The following is a 26,338-nucleotide window of genomic DNA, read 5'->3' on the forward strand; positions in this document are numbered from 1 at the left end:
CAATACCAATGAGACGGAAACATGGAAGGTGCCTAAAGAAGCCAGGCTGGCTATCTAAAGAACTTTTGACTGAGTTAAGATTTAAAAGGGATATGTACAAAAAATGGAAAAGGGGGGAAATCTCCAGAGAGGAATTCAAACATATAGCCAGCACGTGTAGAGACAAAGTCAGAAAAGCTAAAGCACAGAATGAACTCAGGCTCGCCAGAGAGGTTAAAAGCAACAAAAAGGGCTTTTATGGGTATGTCCGTAGCAAAAGGAAAAACAAGGAAACAGTGGGGTCACTCAGAGGAGAAGATGGTGAAATGCAAACAGGGGACAGAGAAAGGGCAGAACTCCTCAATGCCTTCTTTGCCTCAGTCTTCTCCAAGAAAGAAAACAACGCCCGACCTGAAGAATATGGAGCAGATGATTCAGCAGGGGAAACACAGCCCAGAATAAGTAAGGAGGTAGTACAAGAATACTTGGCTAGTTTAGATGTATTCAAGTCTCCAGGGCCAGATGAACTACATCCAAGAGTATTAAAAGAACTGGCAGAGGTGATTTCAGAACCACTGGCAATAATCTTTGAAAATTCCTGGAGAACAGGCGAAGTTCCAGCAGACTGGAGGAGGGCAAATGTTGTCCCTATTTTCAAAAAGGGGAAAAGAGAGGACCCAAACAATTACCGCCCAGTCAGCCTGACATCAATACCAGGAAAGATTCTAGAGCAGATCATTAAGCAAACAGTCTGTGAGCACCTAGAAAGAAACTCTGTGATCACTAAAAGTCAGCATGGGTTCCTGAAAAATAAGTCATGTCAGACTAATCTGATCTCATTTTTTGACAGAATTACAAGCCTGGTAGATGAAGGGAACGCTGTGGATGTAGCCTATCTTGATTTCAGCAAGGCCTTTGACAAGGTGCCCCATGATATTCTTGTAAAGAAGCTGGTAAAATGTGGGCTAGACAATGCTACCATTCAGTGGATTTGTAGCTGGATTACTGACCGAACCCAAAGGGTGCTCATCAATGGCTCCTCCTCATCCTGGAGAGTAGTGACTAGTGGGGTGCCACAGGGTTCTGTCTTGGGCCCAGTCTTGTTCAACATCTTTATCAATGACTTGGATGATGGGCTTGAGGGAATCCTGAGCAAGTTTGCAGATGACACCAAGTTGGGAGGGGTGGCTAACACCCCAGAGGACAGGATCACACTTCAGAATGACCTTAACAGATTAGACAACTGGGCCAAAGCAAACAAGATGAATTTTAACAAGGAGAAATGTAAAGTGCTACACTTGGGCAAAAAAAATGAAAGGCACAGATACAGGATGGGAGACACCTGGCTTGAGAGCAGTACATGTGAAAAGGATCTAGGAGTTTTGGTTGACCACAAACTTGACATGAGTCAGCAGTGTGATGCAGCAGCTAAAAAAGCCAATGCAATTCTGGGCTGCATCAATAGGAGTATAGCATCTAGATCAAGGGAAGTAATAGTACCACTGTATTCTGCTCTGGTCAGACCTCACCTGGAGTATTGTGTCCAGTTCTGGGCACCACAGTTCAAGAAGGATACTGATAAGCTGGAACGTGTCCAGAAGAGGGCAACCAAAATGGTCAAAGGCCTGGAAACGATGCCTTATGAGGAACGGCTTAGGGAGCTGGGTATGTTTAGCCTGGAGAAGAGAAGGTTAAGGGGTGATATGATAACCATGTTCAAATATATAAAAGGATGTCATATAAAGGAGGGAGAAAGGTTGTTTTCTGCTGCTCCAGAGAAGCGGACACGGAGCAACGGATTCAAACTACAAGAAAGAAAATTCCACCTAAACATTAGGAAGAACTTCCTGACAGTAAGAGCTGTTCGGCAGTGGAATTTGCTGCCAAGGAGTGTGGTGGAGTCTCCTTCTTTGGAGGTCTTTAAGCAGAGGCTTGACAGCCATCTGTCAGGAATGCTTTGATGGTGTTTCCTGCTTGGCAGGGGGTTGGACTGGATGGCCCTTGTGGTCTCTTCCAACTCTATGATTCTATGATTCTATGATTCTATGATTCTATGATTCTAATATTCCCACGGCACACCAGGCCGCGGAACAGTGGTTGAGAAACACTGGTTTAAGTAAGCGCCCATGTATAACTGCATTTGTGTGTATCCTTGCCCAAGTACCTCTGTGACTCCTCCCTCTGTTGCCTCCTTTGCTACTAAATTTTAGATAGTAACCCCCTTGGGGCTGGGTACTTAAATAAAAATTAGCAGATTTTAAAATTATTATTTCATAGAGCCATAGAATTGGAAGGGACCACAAGGGCCATCTAGTCCAGCTCCCTGCAATGCAAGAATCTGTTGCCACAACTCTGAGATTAAAAGACTCGTGCTCTGCCAATTTCTGAGGTGCCCTACACTTGGATGGCAGAGCTGTCAGGAGCTGGTCAAGATGCCTAAGCCTTAGAGATGTGCCTTTTAAAAATTCCCTCATCTTTTGGAGCTGCAAAACATTTGCAGTTGTGTTCTCCCTTCTCTGTTGAAGTCTCAGTGCTTCTTAAATACCAGTTGCTGAAAGCGGTAGGAGGGGAGAGTGGTGCTTGTGTGCTTCCTCTTGGGGCGTGCGGTTGTGAGAACAGTGTGTTGGACTAGTTGGGCCACTGGCCTGATCCAGCTGCAGGGCTCTCCGATAGGCCAGGAGGTGAGCCATGTCTGTGGGATATTCCACATCCTCGCAGCAATATTTCTCCCCCACCCTGCTGCCCACCATCCTTTTCCTTTAGATAAATATTTATAGAATCGTTTTGCCATCTCTACGTGTCTTTGGCTTTTTCCTTCTGGGATGACAGGACTGTCCTTCATCCCGAGGAAGTTGTGGAAGGGTGGAAACGGATGAAGGAGGGGCGGTGGACAGAGGGAGTTGGAGAGATGTCCGTTTGTGCTGAGGCCAGGAGGGGGGGCTTTCTTTGGGGGGGGGGCCGCTGATAGGATCTGACACCTCGATGCCTCCAGCAGGCTGAGGAAGGCCTGTCCTGTAGAAAAGATCTGTGCTAGACCGTGGTATGTGTTGCAGAAGTGCTCTCTTTCCCTGTGCTGAATCATCAGTGGCCTGATGGCCTGCCTCAGAGGCTGCTGTCCAAACCTTTTTCCTTCAGCTACGTTCCCCAAGCCATGCTTTCTCCAAAGCATATGGGTGCACCCCTCCTCCCTGTTTAAAACAGTGCCCGCCCCTCTTGAGAGCTTTGGCTGATCTGTTTAGCAGAGCTGGTTTGGATGCTCCGTTCCACCCACCTTAACCTCATTTGATCCTCCAACTTAGGTGTAGCTGAGGGCAGGACTCTGCCCTGAGTTTAACAGGCCTTGGTTCAGCTTTCCGGATCAGGTGGGGCCAGGGAAGCACAGTGACGAAACAGCGACCTGGATTCCCCTGAGCCAACATGACACAGGAGGGTGTGAGAGTGAGAGCTCACGTGTTTGTGTGTCACTGGAGCCTCGATGTATTGGGGTGTGTACATGGTGTGTGCTCTCCTGGGAGTACATGGGTGGGTGTGTCAATAGCACAGGTGCGTGTCTTTTTTGTTTTGCTATTATCTGGGAATCGCATATTTGTGGTGAGGAACAAAGGGAGAAGGGCGATTCAGGTTTTTTGCATGGATTGCAGACCTCCCACCTTGAGCCAAGAGGCTTTTAGAAGCTTGGATCTTGCTCCTTGCTGCTGGGGGGGGGGTGGCATCTGATCACCTGCCTTTGCCTGAGCTCTGTCTGGCTTTGACCTCAAAGCCCATGAAAAATGTGGCAATTAAATGGGCTATGGACTGAATGCTGTACATAGAAAGACCCAGGCTATGCTGTCCTCTGCTCCCCAAAAAAGAGCAAAAAAGAGGAGCAATTTCCTGGATATGCCCAAAGCAACCAAACAACATCTAAAATGTGTTGCAAGGCCCATCCTAGGTCGTCGCCACCTGGGTCTCATCATAAATGGGCTGTTCATGGTGCAGGAGCTGCTGAGGCCTTTGCCATTCAGATCCAGAAGAGCTGTGGGTGCCACTGTCTTGTTTCCCTGGCCTAGGAGGGCTCTATGGGGGGGGGGGTGACATCCTCTCCTCCCTGGCCATGGTTTCCTGGGCGGCTTGTGGCTGATTTTGTTTCTCTTCTGCCGCTCTTGGCAGGAGAGCGTGCCCAGAGCTGTCAGCCGCTAATGTTAAGCAGCCACACGCTGGCTGTCGGGGGAAGAGAGAGAGTCTAAAGTTTCAGGCTGTTTGCGTTGGACTGTCAGGCTGGAGGATTAGGGGGATGTCACAACGGCTCCCGGGCACATCGCTGGGGGTCTGATAGATCACAACCTCCTTCTGTGTTTTGGGGCCTCAAATGGGGGGGGGGAGAATGCAAGTGACCCAGGAGCTTTTTTACAAGCAGCAAGGGAAATCTTGCTCTTTGGGAGCAAGTTGAAAGCACCCTTCTCGTCCTCCCTCCCCCCCCCCCCGAATCTGTTTTTGCAGCTGGGCAGAACTAGGTACCGAGTGAGGGAAGAGCAGGTAAAATAGCAGGAGAGGAAGAGAGAACGGGGGTTCTTCTGAGCAGCGAATGGAAACCCTGTCCAAAGGAGAATCTACTTTGGTTTCTCCAACCCACAGCGTACCAGGGGTCGGTTCCTGCAATGTGTCAGCAACCTCCATGCTCAGCAACGAGCCTGTTGCGTGTGAGCCTTATTGCATTGCTGACTCCTGCTGTTAGGAGACAGGCAGGCTGTCTTGTCGTGAGCCACCGTGCTGCAAAAGCTTCAGCCTCTGGGCAGTCACTGCCTGGACCCTTCCTGAGAGAGGTGCTGACACAAATGAGGGGTGGGGACCTAGGTCTCTGCCTCTTCATCTCACCCCCAGCATCTGGGGAGGGGAGACTGCATCCTTAAGCTGCTGTGCAGTGGGGTGTCTCGTCCTTTTCTAAAGCCACAAAGCTGCTGTAGCAGTTGTGGGAAGCTCATGCTATCAGTTTGATAGGCAGTGGACTTTAAATTCTCCCCTCCTGTGCTCCCTTCTGAAAGTGTTGCAAACCAAACCTGTCTTAGGCATGAGGATGCAACCTCAATGATGTAAAGATAAAAAGTGTTGACCCATAAGAGGAAAAACGACAACAACTCCAGTTTCTATTGTTAAGCAATACCTTTATGAGGACCAACCAAAGTGTCACAAAATGGGAAGCAATACCTTTATGAGGACCAACCAAAGTGTCACAAAATGGGAAGCAAACCCTTTCTCAGGCTCAGGTGTTACACGGAACAGGGAATGCCTGAGATGAGGAAGAGGGGGTGGGGACATTTAAAAATACAAAATTTGGGCTGGATGTTGTAATCACTGGGTGGGCTTTGGTTCAATTTTCTGCTGAGATGCCAGCAGTATTAGGTTATGGTGAGGTTTCTGGCTGATCCCCATTTTTTGAAAACGTAAAGCCCAGCTGTTTCACCCAAATCTACCTTGTATCTTGAGTGAAACCTAGGGATTCCTCATCAGCAAGAGAGGAGAAACCCAAAACAAAAACGAACAAGGCAGACCATATTAGCAAAGCCAGCTATTCCTTGTGGGTGGTGTAAAAGAGTCAGTGCAAAGCCAAATTGTACCATATTTTCCTAGCAGTTGTAGATATGTGATCAGAGGAAGGGGGGGCAGACAGGGAGGAGGGATTAGACATTACCCAGTTGTTGATCTTTTTTTAAAGGTGTTTATAGAACCATAGGCTGCCTATCAGCTGGAACCTCTATGAGATAATGCAATAAGCTCAATCAGACCCAAGTTCTCTACAGTCCAGGATTCTGCTCTGGATCTGGCAGGGTAGACTGCCTTGGAATATGGTGGTTCCATTCTGCTGCCAGAGCTGTTACACACACGCCTTTCTCCACAAATGTGTCTAATTAAAGCTTTTGAATTTCATGGGACTCTTAGACTGTGGAAGAAGGGCTCACCCGGCTAATCCGAGAGCCTTAGTTGAGCAGGGGATTGTGAGTGTGGCTTCCTCATGCCCAGAGCTCATGCTGTAACCACCTTGCCACACAGCCGCTCAAGCAAATGCTCCAGGAATCTGCTCAACTCACTGTGGGATTGTGGAGAGGGGGTCAGTGTGGTGTAACAGTCAGAGCATTAGACCAGGAAGATGCAAGTTCAAATCACTGCTAAATCAGCCATAAAGCTCACTGAGTGACCCTGGGCCCATCATGATCTCCACAGCTAGCCTACCTCACAGGGTCATTGTGACAGTGAAAGGGAGGGAGCCCCTGAGCTCCTTACAGGAAGCACAGAATGTAAATAATGAAGAAACTGCTAATTTGCTTGTGCGGATTTGCTTTGGGATGAAGCCAGTTGTGATTTAGTGCACTTGTTTATTCTTCTTTCGGTTATTTGAACGGTATTCAAACTTGCTTTGGATGCATTGGAGACTATCCCACCCCCTAACTGTCTCGCTTTCTCTCTCTCTTTTTGTTTCTTCCCTCCAGCTGAAAGAACTATATGCACTGACAGAACCTCAGGTAACCCCAAGATGGCTGCCAAGCGCAAAGGTGGCTTGAAGCTGAATGCGATCTGTGCTAAGCTCAGCCGCCAGGTCGTTGTTGACCACAAGGGACCCGAGCGGGCGCATGCCGACAAGCCTCCCCTGGGCCGGGAGAGCGCTGGTGGGGGCACCCTCACCACCGCAAAGGACATCGCCCGGCCTGGGGCCAAGGAGCTGGGCCCAGAGTTCCCCGAGGGGGTCGACCGCGTGCAGAAGATTGAGGAGGACAAGCGAAGGGAGGTGATTGAAAAGTGGGTCAACGGGGAGTACAGCGAAGACTCCTTGCTGGGGCGCATCGAGAGCAAGGAACCGAGGGGCTCCGAGGGTGCTGAGGTGCCCCCCGAAGGCGTGTATATGGTGCAACCCAAGGGGTGCAGTGATGAAGAGGACAATGTGGACGAGGCTGAGCCGCTGAGGGGACCCCAAGATGGGAGCAGCTTCCTGGATGAACGGGATTCGGATGGGCCTCCCTCGAAGGATGAAAGCTTCCGGGGTCCCAGCAGCGAGGTGGTCTCCAAGCTAGGTGGAGGAGCTGCCTCAGGTAAGGCTGCCTAAGTTGGCATCTCTGTTATGTTCTTTCTTGGGCATTGAAAAACCAGTATGCTTGCTGGATGGATCCAGGGTCTGTTTGATCATCCTAACAAATTTATATTACTTGGTTCGTGGCTCTTCTTTGGCGGGAGACAGAGCATTTCCTGTTGCATGCAGCTTGGCTTACTTGCACGCCTAGAGGTATTGCTCTGTAACTCCCTCTTGCAGATCATCTGCTCTCTGCACACAGCATTCTGTGTTGTGGATGGGATGGCGTGAGGGGCTGACCTAGGTAGCTTTTTATCCCCTTCAACAATAAGCAGCATATTCCCTGTGTCAGAGGACGCCTAGGCAGTCCCTAAACCCCATATTGTGGGCTAGCCCCAACACTCCATTTAAAAGCAAAATGCAATTAGATCTATTTTAAAAGGGGATTTTGAAATGTGACTAATCTATTGTAGTAGCCACTTAAAACAATCAATGGTACCTTGAACATTTATAATAAATGAGGACAATCCCCATACATATATATGCGTATTAATATATATAATTTAGTAGGCTAAAATAACAATAAGTATTATTTCAACTTATTTAAAATATTAATTGCAGCTACTCAATTTTACAGTGCAACTCTATATATGCCCACTTGAAATTAAGCCCCTTCGAGTGCTAACTGTCCCTAGTCCCAAGTAAGTGAGTGCAAGATTGTACCTAGCCATCTAATGCCATACATTAAAAACAAGTATAAAATGGTGAGTTAAATGAAACGCCATCGATAACAACATACAACTGCAGCTTCAGCACCATCGCCAGACCTCCTGAAGAAAATCAGAATATTTTCCCTTCCTCCTTTCTGCTTTATTGTCTGTGTGCGCGCTGCAGATGTGTTCAACCAGCTTCGCAGAACATTGTTACAGCACATACCATGAAAAGAGTGCTGGCTTAGTGCTTGCACAATTGTGTGTCGTGAGTGGGCCCTTGGCCCCTCTGATGCAGCCACCAGGCCTTCTGTCTCCCCCTTCCAGCCCACCCCCCACAATTGCTTCCCCTCTTCCCTCGAAGGGGAGGGAAAGGAATGAAGACAGGGACATGGAACACAGAGCTCAGCTGAGCAGGGAGATGTGCTGGCAGAAGAGAGAGGCTGCTTCTTTCCCTTGGCTTCCCCTCTAGAGGAATTTTGGCCGCCACTGGCTCAGCGACAAAACAGCAGCAGCTCCTTCTGTGACACCTCCGCCTGCCACTGCCCAGACCTGCCTGGCGGACACATTAGCACGATCGAGACTTCTCTCTTTTCCCAGCTCTTCCTACCCTGGGAGCTGTTTTACGGCGAGTTTAATTTCCCTTCCTTTTTTAAAAATTGTTGCCTTCCTTGTTGTTGTTTTTATTTATCTACCTTATGCGTGTGCTTTTTTCAACCTCTTTCCAGGATAAAACTACCTTCCCAAAGCGGTTTACAATATTACCAATTGCTGTTGTTACTATTATTACCGCTTAATACCGCTTGCTTACATCTCTGGGGAATGTTTGCTTTTGGCTTTTATGTATGGAATGAGGGGGAAGGAGGGGAGTTATGTTATGGTTTGCAATTCCATAAAATCCATAAACAAATCTTAAACCATCATAATCATTGTCAGTTTGTTACCTGCCCTTCCCCACTAGGTCACGGGCCAGGTCTCAACAATGTAAGCATTAAAGATAGTTTAAAACAAATTACTATTGTAGCAATAGTGCATGTCTTGAAAATACATACAGTGGTACCTCAGTTTAAGAACAGCCCTGTTTACGAACTATTCAGTTTATGAACTCCGCAAAACCGGAAGTAGTGTCCCGGTTTGCAAACTTTACCTCGGTCTACAAACAGAAACCGAACAGTGGAAGGGCACCAGCGGTGGGAGGCCTCATTAGGGAAAGTGCACCTCAGTTTAAGAATGGTTTCGCTTTAAGAACAGACTTCTGGAACAGATTAAGTTCGTAAATCGAGGTACTGCTGTATATATTTCAGATGTCAAGAGGTGTGTCCTCAGTGTACGGTGGAAATTATATAATGAAGGTGCAAGACACACCTCTTGTAGAGAGGGAATTCTACAAGCTAGGAGCTTCCTTGGATAATGCCTTTTTTTCTCTGAGGCCATCCCACCCCAAACCCCAAACGTTTTAGGACAGGTGGGACTACCAAAAAGTCCCCCTCTGCTGATCTTAATGCAATAATTGGCCATTGTTCTACTGGGGGGTTATTTTTTTCTCTCTTTCTTTCAGCCTGCATGCGTTCTCTCTCCCCAGCTCCACCTTCCTTGACTTTCTTTAGTCTACTTTTTCGTCAAGAAAGCAAGAATTTATTGCTTTGGGGGAAACAGGGGGTGGGGTGGAGAAACCTCTCTGTAGATCTCACCCATAGTAGGGAAAGTTCCACTCGCTTCCTGGAGAGCTGGCAAAATGCCCCATTATTCAAACTCTGGTGGTTGTTATCTGAACTCACTGTGCTCTCTACCCAGAGTCTTTGCAATCTAGATAAAATGGAAAAGGTAAAAGGACGCAGTTTAACAAGGGAGAGGTGTTTGTGTGTGCAAAAGTACCTTAACCGGCAACTGTGAGGAGAGGGGGTTGTGTCCGCCTAAGTCTTACTCAGAGCAGACCCAACTGAAATTAATTACATTATTTTATTTATTTTTAAGATTTCTTAACCGTCTTTCACCGTAAGGTCCTGGGGGCAGGTTCTAACAATATAATATGTGGTTTATATATACACATATAAAAATGCAGATGAAATAGTTACAACTATAAAAGCAAGCCAAACTCTTCCAGCCAGAACAGAACAGTATAAATTCAGTAAAACAGAATATCTTAACAGCGTCAGGTGTGCAGGAGAGGCTGTGTACACACCATATATTTAAAGTATATTTCTTTCTCTAAAGAATCCTGGGAACTGCAGTTGGTTTAAGATGTTGGGAACTGCAGCTCTGTGGGAGGAGGGTAAACTACAGCTCCCAAGATCCTTTGGGAGAAGTCGTGTGCTTTAAATGTAGGAAGTGTATGCAGCCCAAGATGCCATGCGTTTTTTCGTGGGGAGGGAGTTCCATAGTTTAGGGGCTGCTCTGCCACAAAGAAAGCCCTCCACCTCTAATAATAATAATAATAATAATAATAATAATTTTTTATTTATACCCCGCCCATCTGGCTGGGTTTCCCCAGCCACTCTGGGCGGCTTTCAACAGAAAAATAAAACACAGTAATCTATAAAACATTAAAAGCCTCCCTGAACAGGGCTGCCTTCAGATGTCTTCTAAAAGTCTGGTAGTTGTTTTCCTCTTTGACATCTGTTGAGAGGGCGTTCCACAGGGCAGGCGCCACCACCAAGAAGGCCCTCTGCCTAGTTCCCTGCAACTTGGGTTCTCGCAACGAGGGAACCGCCAGAAGGCCCTCGGTGCTGGACCTCAGTGTCCGGGCAGAATGATGGAGGTGGAGACGCTCCTTCAGGTATACTGGACCGAGGCCATTTAGGGCTTTAAAGGTCTAAAGGTCTAAGGTCCAGCCCCCCAACCACCCGCAATTTTGAGGAACTGCCAAGAGGAACCCCTTTTCCAGCCTTAACAGCAGAGAGGGTCTGTAGGGATGGAGGCGGTCTTTCATGTAGGGCTGGAAAGGGAGCAATTGTTGGTGAATGTATGCAAAGCAAGGGGAGCAAAAAGAAAGAAAGAAAGAAATTTAAGATTTCGTTATGATCATGCAAATGGACCAGACTGACTACAGATTACCCAGTCCTGCCTGGCTGGGCCCCACAGAATTATGGGTGCTGTTGTAGGCCAGTTCCATGCAATCCATTAAACCCAGTGCAGGAAGTGACTTTAAACATCACCACAACAGCACAGAGCCACAGATTCCCACCGCCCCTCCAACAGAGAGCACAGTGTTTGAACCAGGACACAACAAGGGCCAGAGAGGTTTATGGAGAACTGTAAACAGTCGTGATATAGGAGCTTTTGTCCTGGGAAGATTCTGAAATCGAGGCAGGAGTGGCTGGCAGGAAGGCAAAGACTAAATATGAGGCTCCAAGCCCCACCACCACACCATCAGTGACAAAAAGATAAGAGGTGACCATTTATAGGGAGCTATGGGAAAGCTTTCCAAAAAAAGTGGATGTGTAAAAAACCTAGCTTTGAGCACAGGGAGATTCAAGATTGAGTTACCAGAACTACTGCAACCCCCCCCCCCAAAAAGAGAGAGAGAGAGAGAGAGAGAGAGAGAGAGAGAGAGAGAGAGAGAGAGAGAGAGAGAGAGAGAGAGAGAGAGAGAAGGGCATCTTCAAATGAAGTCTAAACTCCCATTCAGGTTTAATAACTTTGCTCGACACTTTGCCCTCTTTCCCACATCTCGACAAGCCCCCCCCGATCTTGCCAATCCATCAAAGTTTCTCCCTTTTGTGCATGTGGGCCCCAGCTCCCCCCACCCCACCCCACCCCACGCTCCCCCTTAATAATGCAACTGAAACTCATCTCTGTTCATCTGTCCCTTCCCTCTTCTCCAGCCTTTGCGAGTTCAGTGGCAACGTGCATAATTATGCATATAAGATATAAACAGAGCTGTTTAATTATCCTTCGCCACATCAGTGACAGAGTAATTAACAAACATTGCAAGATCAATGAGGAAAAGTGTGACCTTCAGTTTCCTTTGATAGGAAAAGCCCTTGTCTGTCGCCAGCACAAGGTGATTGAGCCCGGACTCGGTGCTTAAGTTTGTTTTAATTTTCCCCCATCACCCCTCCCCAGTCCGGCTTCTTTGGTTGCCTTTCCTGTTTGCAGAGGCACCCAAAAATATATACAGTTATGGGGAACGGGGAATACTTCTGGGAACACATAGCCGAGCCTGCCAGCCCACAGGGAGTTAAACAGCACCATCTGGCAGGGTCATTTCCCACCACATGGCACCTTTTCTTAAGCCTGGATTGACAAAGGTTCCCACCCAGATTGTGTGCCACCTTCTAGGTGAGCAAGCAGGGAGCGAAATCCACGGCGGATCAGCTGATCGACAGCACTCAGCCATGAGAGCCAAATATGGATCCTTCGTATGCAGAGGCGCCGAGTACCAGGCACCAGGGGACACATAGCAAGTGACTTCCGCCACAGATTTCCTTGGCGGTGAGGGCGTCTGTAGCAGGCAGGCTGCTGGATCCATCAGACCTTTGGCCTGACCTGGCAAAGTCCGCCTGCTGTTTTGACGATAATAGCAGGCAATGCTGTGCAAAGCGGCTGCACAAATCCTCACTCCCAGTTTGGCCTGTGTTTCTATGTACAGTTTTGTTCCTTGTTTTGCTTCCACCCTGCCCACCTTCCACGTTACTCAGAGCAGTTGATGCATAGGCAGCATTCAGGGCTGAGCCAATTTTGCTTCAGCATCTTGCAGCTTCAAACCCCAAATTCCAGAGAGAGATATATACACAGCTTTTCCATACCCTAGTTTTAAGTAGCTACTCGAGGGGCAGCTGGCATGGTGCACCCCAGATGTTTGCAACCCAGGAAGCTGCCTTAGACTGAGTCAGGCCATTGGTCCATCTAGCTAAGTATTGTCTACCCTGGCTGACAGTGGCTCTCCGAGATTTCAGACGTGGCCCTTCCTGGAGATGCCAGGGATTGAACCCAGGACCTTCTGCGTGCAAAGGAGGTACCTTCCCCATGTGGTTGTTGGATTGCAACTCCCATCAGCCCCAGCCAGCATGGCCAGTGGTCAGGCACGGTGCTTGGGAGGAGCGGAGGATGCTAGCTGATACTGACCTATGGTTCCCCTAGCTCAGCACTTCTCTACTGTAGGAATTGGTGGATCTGTGTATTTTGTTATCTCCCAGTGTCTCCCCCCAAAAAAAAAATTTTTTTCGTAAATGCAGTTCACCTTTCCGCAGCAATTGGCTTTTAAAAAATCCTCATGAAAATTCACCAGCATTTTAGTATGGATTTCTACTGAACACACTTTTGTATGCAGTTTTGCAAGCCATTTCCCCCACTATAATGCATTTTTGTATGGGGTTTTCAGTAACAGGTACATTATTATGCACACCTTTCCCTAGCATGTGCATCTTTGTGCCCATTATTAGGTTGCATTGCAAAATTCAGAGAAGTGCAAAATTTGAAGAATAGCTGGGTTTCTCTTTGTGCTTGGTTCGAGAAGTGTGGATTTAAGTAGCTTCTCGTTCAGATGCAAACAAAGTTGAATTCCTCCCCCATCTCTAGTCCACACTGGCTGGCAGCAGCTCTTCAGAGAAAAATTAGGGAGAAAATAGCATCCCTAAACTTTCTCTTTGTGTGTAAGTGTAAGAGTGAAACTATGAAACTGATGTGCACAGTTGAAACTTGTGTTTGGAGTTCCGCAAGTAGATAAAAGCAGAGGTTTGATTCCACTGATTGTTGAAACATTATTTCTTTTGCTGCTGCTGTGAGCTACCTTTTAAGCTTCCCTTGGTTATGGTGAAGTTACATACAACTATTAAATCATACCAGACCTTCGGTTAGAACTTTTAGGCTACCCCCAACTGTTTATGCAACACAAAAAGTCTCCCTTGGACACAGAAAGCAGGACCATAAAGCAAGAGTTGCCAATTTATTTATTGAGAGCATTTGGATCCCCTTCTTTAGCCAATAAGGTTTCTTGAGCGGCTAACGTACAGTCAATTAAAACAAGACAGTCCCCTGCCCACACTTGCTTACAATCTAAGAAAAGCATAACACACAAGGGGAAAGTGGCAAAGAGGGGGTGGGGAATCAAATTCAGGGACCAATTCTTAAACAGTTGTTCTTATAATGACCAGCTTGCATCAATCAGGTGTAGGAGGATCTTTTGGCAAAGCTCATGGCATGAGCTCTGTTTCCCATCTCTTCTGCTGGTGGAATGGGTCAGATACTGGTAGAATATATGTTCAGAGCATGTTCCTTCTCTGTTCTGACTCCACACCTACCTGGAGCCCCCTTCAGGCATTCTTTTCATTGCACATTCATGGTGATACGTGCTCACGAAGCTATTGGGGCAGTCATACACAACCCTGCTTTCAGCGCTCCTTTGTGCCTGCAAAGTTTTGGAAGCGTTCACACTGTTTTGGCGCATAAGCTATAAGTTCCTGCTGAAATCTCGTCACTTTTCACACCAGATATGCTCAGTGGTGGTGTCCTGCTTTTGTTACACCATAGCTCCCTCTGGGCAGCCATAATGCAGTAGCATTGAAAAGGCATCCACCAGTCATGCACTAAGATAGTGTCAAGAACAGGTTGCAGGACACATCCTCAAATAAAACACCAGCCGTGTGTGTGTGTGTGTGTGTGTGTGTTCGTTTGTGATCTATAGTTTCCTGGGATCCCATCTGCATACACAGGCTTGCCTTGTCCTCTGTCTCTCTCACTGCCTGACCTTTATGCAGATTTCATCACTCTGCTTTTTTGTGGTTCATCCAGGTTCTATATATTGCATTATTTGTGGAGCATGTTGTTGTTGTTCCTTTCTAGTTTTTGAACTGTTTTTAAATGGATGTTGAATGGATGCAGAATAGAAATGTTCTAAAACATCTTTGCGCAAGGCAGGGTTCTTCCCTTCCCTAGCCTCCCCTCTCTTTTATTTTCCACAACAAGGGAACTCTTTCAGAAGCCCTGGGTGCGATCAGTAGCCAAGTTTCTCCATGTCTGACTGTGAAGGGATGTGCCCCAGGGAAAGGGCAGGTGCCCTTGCTGAGTCTTGTTTTGCTTAAGGCTGGTAGCAAATTAAGATAACTGCTGGGTTTTAATATTTTAAACAACCAGGTCACTGGTAGTTTGGGACACAGGTAGTTGGATATGCTCATGATCTTCTTGGCATCTTAGGCATCTCCACGTGAACCCTGAAACTCCACGTGAACCACTGGAGAATCTAATCTAGCCTTTGCCAAGCTGGTGTTTTCCAGCTGTTTTTGAACAACAACTCCTTTCAGCCCCAGCTGAGTGGTACCGGTAGTCCTAGGGAGCTGTAGGGCACCTGGTTGGCAAAGGCTGGCCAAATTTATTGGGACTGAGACCAATGGAGGCTTTGGTCACAACCGCACCATGCATTTAAAGCACATGACTTTCCCCCAAAGAATCCTGGGAACTGTAGTTTGCAACAGGTGTTGGGGATTGTAGCTCTGTGGTGGGCAAACTACAGTTCCTAGGGTTCCTTGGGGGGAAGCCGTGTGGTGTGGATGTGACCTTTAGCACATAGTCAGCTTTTTTCTCCCTCCTCCTTTGCTAAATATCCAGCCTTGCTGAAGAGCCCTGGGGAACTCTGTAAAGCTGACTCACTATTCAGTGATGCATTGACTGGCTTAATAAAGGTACTGCCCTGATATGTATTTTGGAATTTTTCTTATGGGGCAACACAGAAAAAACAAGTTCTATGTATGCATACAAGGCTAGCAAGTGCTTGGGATCAGGACTATGCCCAACAACCTATGCCCCAAACTACCAATGATGCCACCTGCTTTATCAAATCCCTCCCTGTTTGGGCAAGGTCTCCCTCCAGACTCACCCCCCCCATCCCACCCAATTTTTCTTGTTATAATAGAAAACGATGCGCTGGGTTTGGGACACTCTCCCCATCCCCCCCCCCAAAGTCCAGACCTTCTCTTCCATTTGGGTGTATTACTTTCCCCTCCATATATAGTGTGTTGCTGTGAGCTATTTTTAGTCCCTTTCGGGACGCTTCCTTTTTTTTCCTTTTCCTTTTTTCCTTTTGCTAATTTGGGATCCTTTTGCGATAGCAGAGCTGCTCCAAGCCAGCCACAAGCACCTTCAGATCTCTGCTCTTTGGGGAATGCCCACAAATGGTCAGCAACAGAATCAGAGGGAGGAGGGACCCCATTTGGACCCCCTCTCCTCCTACAGGAGCACAGAGTCCAAGGGAGAAGATCAAGGACGACCCTCCAGGAAATTCCAGCAAGAGTCCCAAAAGCCCAGGGAGGAAGTTAAAGCTACCATACATCTAAAACATGTTCTCCCCCTCCCTTAAAAAAAAAAAGATTCCTGGGAAATATGTCTTAGCCCCTTGGAGAACTACAATCCCAAGCACCCTTAACGAACTGCAGGTCCCACGGTTCTGTGGGGAAGGCATATGTGCTTGAAATAGGTGCTTTGCACTTGCTTTCAAATTTCCAGTGCTGCAGAAAAGAGCCCCCTGCACCCCACTTTTCCAGCCTCCATCTGGGTTACCCTTTGAGGTGGTGGATCTTTGCATGTTCTGATTGGGACCCCTTGCAAAAAGGATTCTTTTGAGCAATGGCACCACCATTAAAAAAAATAAATCAATAAAAATGTCATTGAGTGCAGAGGGGGGGGGGAGAGAAGGAGAAAGTTCCTTTTTCTTCCCCTGCCCACCTGCCACTGCAAACTTCCAAGGGAGCTGTTAAAACCGGTAATAGTTTAATTTCCCTTTTGGATTCCCTCTCTGCTCTCCATGTGGTTTTTATTCTGACCTGGATGGGGTTTCATCGCATCAGGCCCCGGGAGTTGAGCGGAGCCGTGCGGGTGTCAAAGAGGCAGGAGAGGGAGAGAGATCGTTTTTCAGGTCTGAAGAGAGATGAAAAGCAGAAAAGGGGGGAAGGCAGATTTAGCAGGAACAGGGAAATCTTAGACCTGGGAGATTCGGGATTGTACGGGATTAACTGCTTTTGACGGGGCTCTCGTGTTACGCCAGGGAGAGCAGTGAAACGGCAAGGAAGGAAGCCTTTAATGTTGCGGGCTGGTGGACATGGAATGTGATGCTTGTGGCGCACCAGGGTAACTGGGGAGGCAGGGGCGCAGGTGGATCCCCACGGCCATAGCCATCGTTCCTACACCTCTCAATAAGTCTGTTTGCCTCCCTTAAGGCAGAAGGGGTCAGTCAACAATAGAAGGGCCCTCCATCTCAATGCCTTGCTCTCATTTCTCCCAGTGGCCTCCCTCGCCCAGTTCTCTCTTTCTCCACCCCCCACTCAAAACCAGACCATTGGCTCGCTTGTGGTCTTGACCCAGGAGTAAATAACTGCCAGCCTGCAGCTGAGATGTCACCCGAGGGGCCTCTGCTTCCTGCAGGCACCCTCTTCTCCCCCAACCTCCCATGCATCATTTAGGCTTTAAAAAAGCCTTCTGCTGACATGGGTTTATTTTCGGGTCCAATACCAGCATGGGAGATGACTTTGGGAGCGGGCAGCAATAGGGGAGAGAAGGGGTAACTAGCCCTTCCATGCCAATCGGCAGTGGCTTTCCAGAATTTCAGACACAGGTCTCTCCCAGACCTGCCTGCAAATGATTCTGGGACCTTCTGCATGCAAAGCAGATGCTCTCCAACTGAACTGTGGCCCTTTCGTTAAGACATTAGGGACACTGGAAGCAGCCTTACAGGAAACCAGACCATTGGTCCATCTTTCTCCGTACTGTGTTGTCCACACTGGCTGGCAGCAGTGTTTAAGGCAATGTTCCCTGCGAGCTGCACCTGGAGATGTCATTGGGGATCAAACCAGGGACCTTCTGCATGCCAAGCAGGTGCTCTGTCTCTGAGCTATGGCCCTTGCTCTAGGAAGGTGCATGCTTTGGAGACCATAGAAAAGTTTTAGCAATGTGACTAATTTCATGACATGAGCCAAGGTGCGTCGCAACAGGAGCACTGCCACCATGCAAATATAGGGTGAAAGATTAGGAAACGGGTTCCCGAAGGTATGTTTTGGGTTAAAACGAGGTCATGAGCCTGGAAAACCTGAAGAAACGTCCCCTTTGGGTGAGCAAAAGCCTTTGTGAGAGTTGAGAGGAAGCGATGAGGGGGGCTTGAAGGACTCTTTGCCCACAGTAAATCTTCACTCTGTAGGGAGAAAGTTAGGTGGCTGGGGGGGAAGGGGAGGAAAGACGGGGGCATCCCAAGAGGTGGAACAGCCGTGTCAGCCCAAAGTTTGAATGAGGCCGCACTGGCACATTGGAGCAATCTTTATCTCCTCCTATGCACAGAAATAAAGTGACCTCCACACCGTCCTTCCAAGTGACCAGCAAAACTGCCTCCTAGGGCTCCTCGGGGGCCCATTTCTGGGCCAGAAGGCAGAATAAAAGTCTAAAAGGGGAAGAAGAAAGTAACATAAAATAAACGGGCAGGTTTCCGGAGCCCTGGAATAGGCTCCTTCTTTGAAATCCCTCATCCTGAGAAACTACAGGTTGCCCCAATTCCAAAGCAGCCCTCTCCCTCCCCACCCAGACCAGCATCTAATTGTAGGGCAGTAGTGGGGCACCTCCAGCCTTTGTACCCTACTTAAACCACGCCATTTGGAGCAAACCATGCCCCACATTTAACTCTGCTTGATGTCCTATATGGTGTCAGGCATGGTAAAAGTTCAAGCCACAGCTGCTGCAAAGGAAGCACTGGGAGCACGCAAAATCCAGCACCAATCAAAATTTTAAAATGCCACATTGGCCGCATGGTTTTGGACCGTGTTCCTGATATATCGTTTGCAGCCATGACTTGGATCAGACCCCCTTAGCACAACTGGAGAACTTCGGCCCTCTGGCGATTTTTCTGCTTGCCCTGACCCATTCACCATGCTGAGAACCGGGTGGGGATTTGAACCCTGCTCTCCCAGGTCCTAGTATAATGCACTAACCACTATACTCTCTGTTCCCACCCTGCTCCTTTACCCCATAGCCGTCCCCTAGCTGCCACCCCACCCATCCACATATATAGAGAAGGGGAGCTCGTGACGCCTTTGGCATATTGGCAGAGGCCTCACTTCCAGTAAAATTACTTTTTCTTCATATTAGGCCAAGACGAGAGTGCAGAGACATTTATGAAACTTTGTTTAATGTACTGAAAAGCCATCGGCTAGAACATTTAGGAAATTGATTTTCCTGGCATTGATGAACTCTTTTTATTTTACCCCAGTATTAATTACTTTTTTTCAAAAAAACAAATTAATTTAAGAGTCGTAAAACCGAACAAGTGAGCCAAATGTCGGTAGATCATGTTCTCTCTTTCGTCCCCCCCTTCTCCTCCCCTCCCCTCGCCCCTCCCCGCTACCAGCACCAGAGGGGAAAGGGAAACCCACCCCCCTTGAGTGACGCATCTTCTCTCTTTCTGTCACTTACTCCAGGGGAGGCCTCGTCTCTGCGGGACTACGCCGCCACCACCATGAACGAGTTCCTGGGCATGTTTGGCTATGATGACCAGAACATGCGGGACGAGCTGGCTCGCAAGATCAGCTTTGAGAAGCTAAACGCCGCTACCTCAGAGGCCACCGCCGCTGCTGTCGTGGCCACCTCCCTATCTGGCGAGGACGCCATGAGCAAGCGAGCCCGCCTCTCCAAGTACGAAGAGTACATCCGCAAGCTGAAGGCCGGCGAGCAAGTCCCGTGGCCGATTCACCCAGCTAAGACCGAGGAGATGACCACCAAGCTTGGCAAGGAGGCCCCGACCACCCTGGGGCAAGTGATCCGGCTGCCCACTCCCGACACCTCCCTCCTGCCGGAGACGAAAGCCACCATTTTGCCTCTGCCTTCCCCCAGCAGTTCCCAGATCCAAGGGCTGATGTCTCGGGCCTCCAAGTACGACTTCTTCATCCAGAAGCTGAAGACGGGCGAGAGCCTCCGGCCGCAGAACGGCAACACCTACAAGAAGGCCTCCAAGTACGACCTGGAGAACGTCAAGTACCTGCACCTCTTCAAGCCGGGGGAAGGGAGCCCGGACATGGGAGGGGCCATCGCCTTCAAGACCGGCAAAGTGGGGCGCCCCTCTAAGTACGATGTCAGGAACATCCAGAAGCTGACCCCGGTCAAAGCGCCAGCACCCAGCTTGGGCCCCGCCCCTCTCGCCAGCACCCCCAGCACCGCTCCAGTGGCCGGACCCGAGCAGCCAGTATCTTTGCCCTTCAACACTCCAGAGTACCTGAAATCCACGTTTTCCAAGACGGACTCCATCACAACTGGAACGGTTTCCACTGTTAAGTAAGTCTTCCCCCTTCCACCCCACCTCACATTCACCACACCTCCACCTCAAAGGGCAGGACAGGAAAATCCAGCAGCTCATTCCAGAAGGCCTCACTCTGCTTGCCTTCTGGATTAGCATGCAGGGGGATGGCTGAAGCCAGCTGCCAAGCATTGAGCAAGACTATCTAGAGCCCTGGTAGGTTTTCAAATTTTTGGGGGGTTCTCTCTCTCTCTCTCTCTCCATATCAGCCCCAGAAATCCAAGGCAATCGTATTTGCAGGGCCTAGGCCTTTGCAAGACGAAAGCTGAAACCAGCTCTTGCAGTCTTGAGTCTTCTTGGGCATAACAACAAGAACAACAAAAAGAAATCTCATGTAAGATGACTTGGAGCTTTTAACACTGATCCAAAAAAGGTCAAGAGAGGACCAGCTTGAGAAGTCCAGCAGCCGCAATGAGGCAACCAGTTTCATGATGGCAGCCAAAACATTGCAAGGGGGTGGTGGGGTGAGGGGAGGCCAAGTATTGGTGACATAAAACTGAAGGCCAGGCCTGACATAGACGAGCCAGATTGGGGTACAGGGCAGGAGACAGGTAGGGTGTTTAGCCACATTGTTGAAAGCAAGCTTGGGATTCACTCAAGGAAAGTGGATCCAATTGTGCCCAATGTAGAGTGGGGTAGAGTGGTGGCTGAAGGGTGGGCAATGTAGTGCCCACCAGCTGTTGCTGGGTTACGGCTTGCGGGCCATTTTGTCTTGCTGGTTGCCGAGGCTGATGGGAGTTGTAGTCAAACTGCATCTGGAGGTCACCACCCTCTTACAGGAAAAAAAAACCCTGCTGGCTATCTATGAGCAGCGGAGTCTAGTCCATGAGGGAGAATGGGCCACTGCCCCCCCCAACCTCAGCCTACCCCCAGCCAATCCCCGCCTGCCTTCCTCTTTATTCACAACCAGTTCAGGTGGTGTCTCTGCTTGTCATTGGCTCCACCTACAGTGGGTCTCCCTGCCTCCTACCCTACCAATCCCAATATACCCCAGCCATCACTGTCTTATGAGTGGCCCCCGTTGTCAGTGCCTGATTCCCCAGGATCACTAGATTCTAGCAGAGCTAAGAAAGCTTATCCCACTTAATCTCAGTGGATCAGTCCCTTAAGGTCAATGTGAGTCAAGTGAATCTGGAGGGTAAGTTGTGTCTTGCCCAAATTTCTTGCTGTGTGCCAAGAGACCCAAACACAGTGCAGCTGCTTTGCGTGCAGAAGGTCCCAGCTTTGATGTCAGAATCTCATGTTTTCATTTTATTTATAAATGGAACCGGGAGCAGGTGACGGGCAAAGAAGTCTCTCCGCCTGAAACCCCAAAGTGCTGCCCACATTGCCAGCTGCTAGCGTTGTTCACAAGGATGAAGCATTTTGAATGTTGCACTCCAATCTTTAGGGATCTCACCTAGCTTAGGACTGATATTTTACCTCTTACACCCCATGACCATGGCAGGGAAGTATCTGCTAGGGCACGAGTAACTATTGCAATTCTGATCCTGTTCCTGCACATAGTTTATTTCTGCTTCTCTTAACGTTGTGCACCAGGCCAATCAGGTGGCCACTTCACTGCACAGCCAGCTGTGAGACACCTTGAGGTGTGTTCCTTTTTAACAATGCCAATCAGCCCAGAGTTAATCAAGGACAGCCAGGTGTATGGCTGCCAACTTATAGCACATTTGGCTCCCCATCCCCCTTTCCTTTTTTACTCTTAATCACAATCCCAGCTCTGCTTCCTTCCTGCCTTTCATCCTCTCACACTCTCTCTTTCCCTCGTGGTTGGAGGATGAACCTCAAGTGTGCTCTCTGCTCTGCCCACAAGACTTCCTTGGGATGGGAGGCGATGCAGGTGGTGGATGGGGAGGCGAGAGAAGCCACAGAGGTTTTATGCTGAGTGTCTGACACAGTTCCCTCTGTGTGCTGTGGATTTGTGTGACCGTCCTCTTGAGAGCTGAGGGCATGTCACTCTGGTGTGAAAAGCAGGCAGCTTTTTCCTCTTTTTCTTTTCTACCTCACATGTAGAAGAGACGTGTGGCTTTTCCTTCTGCCCATTGGGCAGCCTACCTGAGCAAGCTCAAAGTTGGGTGGGTTGTGTTGTGTAGCAGGAGCCCCACAGTTCAAAGGGGGTTACCTTCTAAGTCTGGCAGCGTGGAGACATTATGAGACACACACTACCTGTTCCCCCAGGTGTTTTCACCTCCCTCCCTCACCTGCTGCAAGCAGTGGCTGCCAGAGTCCTAAGGCAGGCATGGCTGCTGCCTGCATTCCACAAAATAGGAGGTCCAAGGGGCAAGAAGCAGGACTGTTCAGCCAGGGGGACAGTTCAACTCAGGACCCCAGTTTTAAAAAGTGCTGAGGCCCTGGAGATCTGCTGCTAGTCAAGAGTACAGTATTAGGTCTAGGAGGACATATGCAGTCTGACCTTTTCTAAGGCTGCTTCCTCTATTCCTAAGTTCTGAGCAACAGTTTTTTAAGATGGTGCACATTCTCCTGGGATTGGTGCCTAAGTTCAGTTCTTTGGCTCCCGAACCTTCCATCCAGAAAACTTCAGGGGCTCACCAGTGATTTGTTCAGCAAGTGAACAAACATGCCCTGTGTTGCATTTAAATATATATATATATATATATATATATATATATATATATATATATATATATGCGTCACACATCATGCTTGTGAACCAGCCTTTCATACATTCATCCATTCCAGAAAAGAGAAGGCCATCTTTTTGAAAGAGGGGGCTTATGGGAAGATAAATAACGAACTGGGGCTAAAGTGAGTGCAGCCAGGGACTAGGAGATGCACAGGCATCTCTCCTTAACAGCAGCCAGGAAGTACGAGATGCATACGTGCCTCTCTCCCGGGCATGCCATTGTCCTTGGATGTTAGGTGTTCCACGAGAGAGAGAGGGGGCTTGGAGTGTGTCCTGACACCACCTTGCGCTAACCATCTCTGCCCTCTGTGTGTTTCTCATTAGGAACGGATTAACCACTGACAAACCAGCTGTCACCGAAGATGTAAATATTTACCAGAAATATATTGCCAGGTAGGCTGATTTTCCCCGCCCCCAACCTTGGGTTTTTCTCGGGAGTGGGACGGAGGGGGCTGTGGGACAGAGAACCGGGCAGGGGCGAGGGGTGGGGGGTCTCTGTCTGTCTGGGTGAAATGCAAAAAGCCAGTTGCGGGAACTGAGTCTTTCCATTTCTCTCTGACATCCACACTGACTTCCCCACCACCAACTTTCCTGCTGAAACCTCACCCTTTACAAAGCCTCTCCCTGATTCTTAGAGTAGAAAAATCAGCCATCTTGGCCTCCAGAGGCTTGGACCTTCACTCTGTTTAGGGATGAAGACATAGCTCAGTGGTTAGAGCACCTCCTTTGCATGCAGAAGGTCCCAAGCTCAGTCTGTAGCATTTCCGGCTAAGGCTGGGGATGTCCCCTGGCTCAAACCCTAGAGAGTCACTGCTGAAACCTCACCCTTTACAAAGCCTCTCCCTGATTCTTAGAGTAGAAAAATCAGCCATCTTGGCCTCCAGAGGCTTGGACCTTCACTCTGTTTAGGGATGAAGACATAGCTCAGTGGTTAGAGCACCTCCTTTGCATGCAGAAGGTCCCAAGCTCAGTCTGTAGCATTTCCGGCTAAGGCTGGGGATGTCCCCTGGCTCAAACCCTAGAGAGTCACTGCTGATCAGTGTAAACAGCATGGAGCTAGATGGACAAATGGCCTGGCTCAGTATAAGACAGCTTCCTATGTTCCTGTGTCTTAAGGAAAGGTCTGTGGCTTAGCAGCAGAGCACCTGCTTTGTGTGCAGAAGGTCCCCAGCATCTCCCATGAGGATCCTACTCTGCCTGTGGCCCTAGAGAGCTGCTGCCAGTTGCAGTACTGGGCTAAATGGGCAAGCTGTTTGACCTGCTATAAGGCAGCCTTCGGCAGTTTTTGTTTCTTGAGAGAGGCCTTTTCTATCCATTCATTTCCCCCCTATCTATTCATTGTGGGGCTTATCCAGAGTCTCCTGTGTGAGTTATGTGTTGAAGGCCAAGGCTGTGGGTTCAGCATAATGAATTGTACCCCAGGTTAGTCCTGCTCTGAAATTAATGGGCATGACTAATTCAGCTCCATTAACTTCAACGGGTCTACTCGGAGCAGGACTTGGTTGGTTGCACAACCCAAAGGTTCCCCCTCCATTAGCATAGCACCGTGGGATGGATGTATTTGTCCAGCTTTGCTGTATTTGGCTGGCTGGCTGGATTTCTCAGTTGACATATTTTTATTATTTGGAGACGTCGCAATTAATTTGTCTAGGCAAATTAGCCGCCGTTTATTTTCATCTGCCTAGAGAGGCGGTAACGCTAGTGCAATGGAACTGTAGAGGTTATGGCCACGGCCGTTTGGCATCCTCTGCCTAAGGAGACGGACCAGGGATGGAAACGCCAGCTTGGAAGGCAGGCTGGGGTTGAGGCTATGCTAAGGCCGCCCATCAAGACTCCATCGGGGGGGGGGACCCTGGTGAAACCCTGATGAAATGGTGGCAATGGCTGCCAGGAAGGCTGCAGCCCTTCATTGGGAGCAGGGAAGGGCCATAACTCGCTGCTTTGCATGCATAAAGTCCCAGGCTCAGTCCCCAGGTAGGGCTAGGAGAGACTCCCTGTCTGGAATCCTGGAGAGCCATTGCTGCTTGTCAGTAGAGAGAGTTCTGAGCTAGACGGACCACTGGCTGGACTCCGGGACATAGGAAGCTGCCTCATACTCTGTTCCTATGCCAGCCTGCAAACCTGGGGCTGCAAGTGGCTCTATGGTTAATTTCATTTGGGTGGCAATAAGGAAAACAGGGTGGCAGTGAGAGGGAGAGAAAAGGGTGTGGCAGAGTGAGAGAAGGGAGAAGTGGCAGAGAGAGATGGGGCAAAATAGAAAAGGGGCTGGCATTGGATTCAGACCCCACCCACTTTTGACTTTTAGTCCCACCCACTGCCAGCATGTGGCCCCTAAGAATTTACCCCTAAGGGAGTGCAGTGCTTAGCAGAAACAAAGGTTGTCCGTAATCTAGGAGGTGTGGAACCTGCCATGGTCCATAGGCCTCGCTGCTCTCTTCCAGGCTGGTTTTTGTCATTGTTCTTATTTGTTTAATTTATATCCCAGCCTCCCTCCCAAAGCATCCAAGAGTGGCTTATCAGCCTAGGAAACGGGTGGGCAGGAGGCAGAGCTGCATTCCTAGATTCCTGGATGAAATTCAGGAGGTGGCAACTGGTCAAACACAACAGGAAAAGGCCCCTCCTGAATTAGTCCATTAGAGTCTCTAGTCTGTAGCAACTCAGGTGCACAGGTCATCATATAGTTAGCAGGGTATTATAGCCATTTGTCTCTTCCTCCTTGAGCCACCATTTTGCACCTTTGATGCCCTCTAAGCCTGAACTAGGGAACAAAATACCCAACCCTCTTTATTGCCTTTTTCATTTGCTGTGGGGTTTCTGAAGACAGGTGATGTGGCTGGAAAAAGTCTATACTGGCTCTTAAGAGAGCCTCACTGTCCTCCCTGATCAAACAGGGTTTTCTGGGTTTTGAAACAAGATGTACAAAAGCAAACCCCACAAAAATGCCTACAAGAGGCAAAAACCCCAAGAGTGGACATGTCACAAAGTATACTCCCGTCTTCCATTCTGACTTCAGGTTTGTGAAAATGTCTGTAGCCGTAAATGATTAAACCATCCAGATGTTGTTGGAACTCCAACTCCCATCAGCCCCTGCTAGCATGATCAGGAGCCAGGGGCGATGATGGGAATTGTAGTCTAGCAACATTAAAGGGCCAAAGGTTCCCTACCCTTGTCTTAGCAGACACTAACCAACAGGATTGGGTTGTAGCCATCTAAGTTCTACTCAGAGTAAACCCATTCAAATTAATGGAGTTAGTCATGTTTCATAATTTCAATAGGTCTGCTCTGAGTAGGATGAGCATTGGCTGCCACCCATTGTTTTCAGAATATAGCTGAAGCAGAGTTGGTTAGTTTCCATTCCTTTCCCTCTTTAAAGATCAGGATTGGTTCTAATCTACATTAGTGGCTTGAGAGTCATAAAATCAGAGCAATGTTTGTTGTCCCAGATGTACAGATCTGAAGCAAAAGGCCCACACACTTATACATAGGGGGAACCCCTACACACACACACACACACACACACACACACACACACACACACCGCTTTCTCATACTAATTTTTTTACTCCCCCCTTCCTCTAAAATCCTTCTCCTCAGGGGCCTTAAATCACACAGTGGAGCCTGCATGGCTATAAGTTATAAGCTCATTAGTTATAAGCCTGTCTTTAGTCAAGATGAGGAGAGGGGAGGCCTCTCCTTTGTGGACC

The 26,338-nt window shown here is 48.6% G+C and overlaps 1 protein-coding gene across 11 annotated transcripts in view; it reads left to right on the forward strand.

The window, feature by feature from the left end:
- The window catches only part of CASZ1 (castor zinc finger 1), a 309,366-nt gene that overhangs the window by 234,180 nt on the left and 48,848 nt on the right, over window positions 1–26,338 (forward strand). For 10 of the 11 annotated variants that reach the window (XM_088671542.1, XM_088671543.1, XM_088671546.1 and 7 more), the window contains 3 exons: window positions 6,444–7,040; window positions 19,119–19,968; window positions 22,959–23,027. In XM_088671542.1, the coding sequence (XP_088527668.1) occupies window positions 6,444–7,040; window positions 19,119–19,968; window positions 22,959–23,027 (1,516 nt within the window). The remainder of the gene's footprint in view (window positions 1–6,443; window positions 7,041–19,118; window positions 19,969–22,958; window positions 23,028–26,338) is intronic. The other variant, XM_088671544.1, reaches the window with a different exon arrangement.

Source organism: Zootoca vivipara, chromosome 6, assembly GCF_965207765.1.
Source record: "Zootoca vivipara chromosome 6, rZooViv2.hap1.1, whole genome shotgun sequence".
NCBI lineage: Eukaryota > Metazoa > Chordata > Lepidosauria > Squamata > Lacertidae > Zootoca > Zootoca vivipara.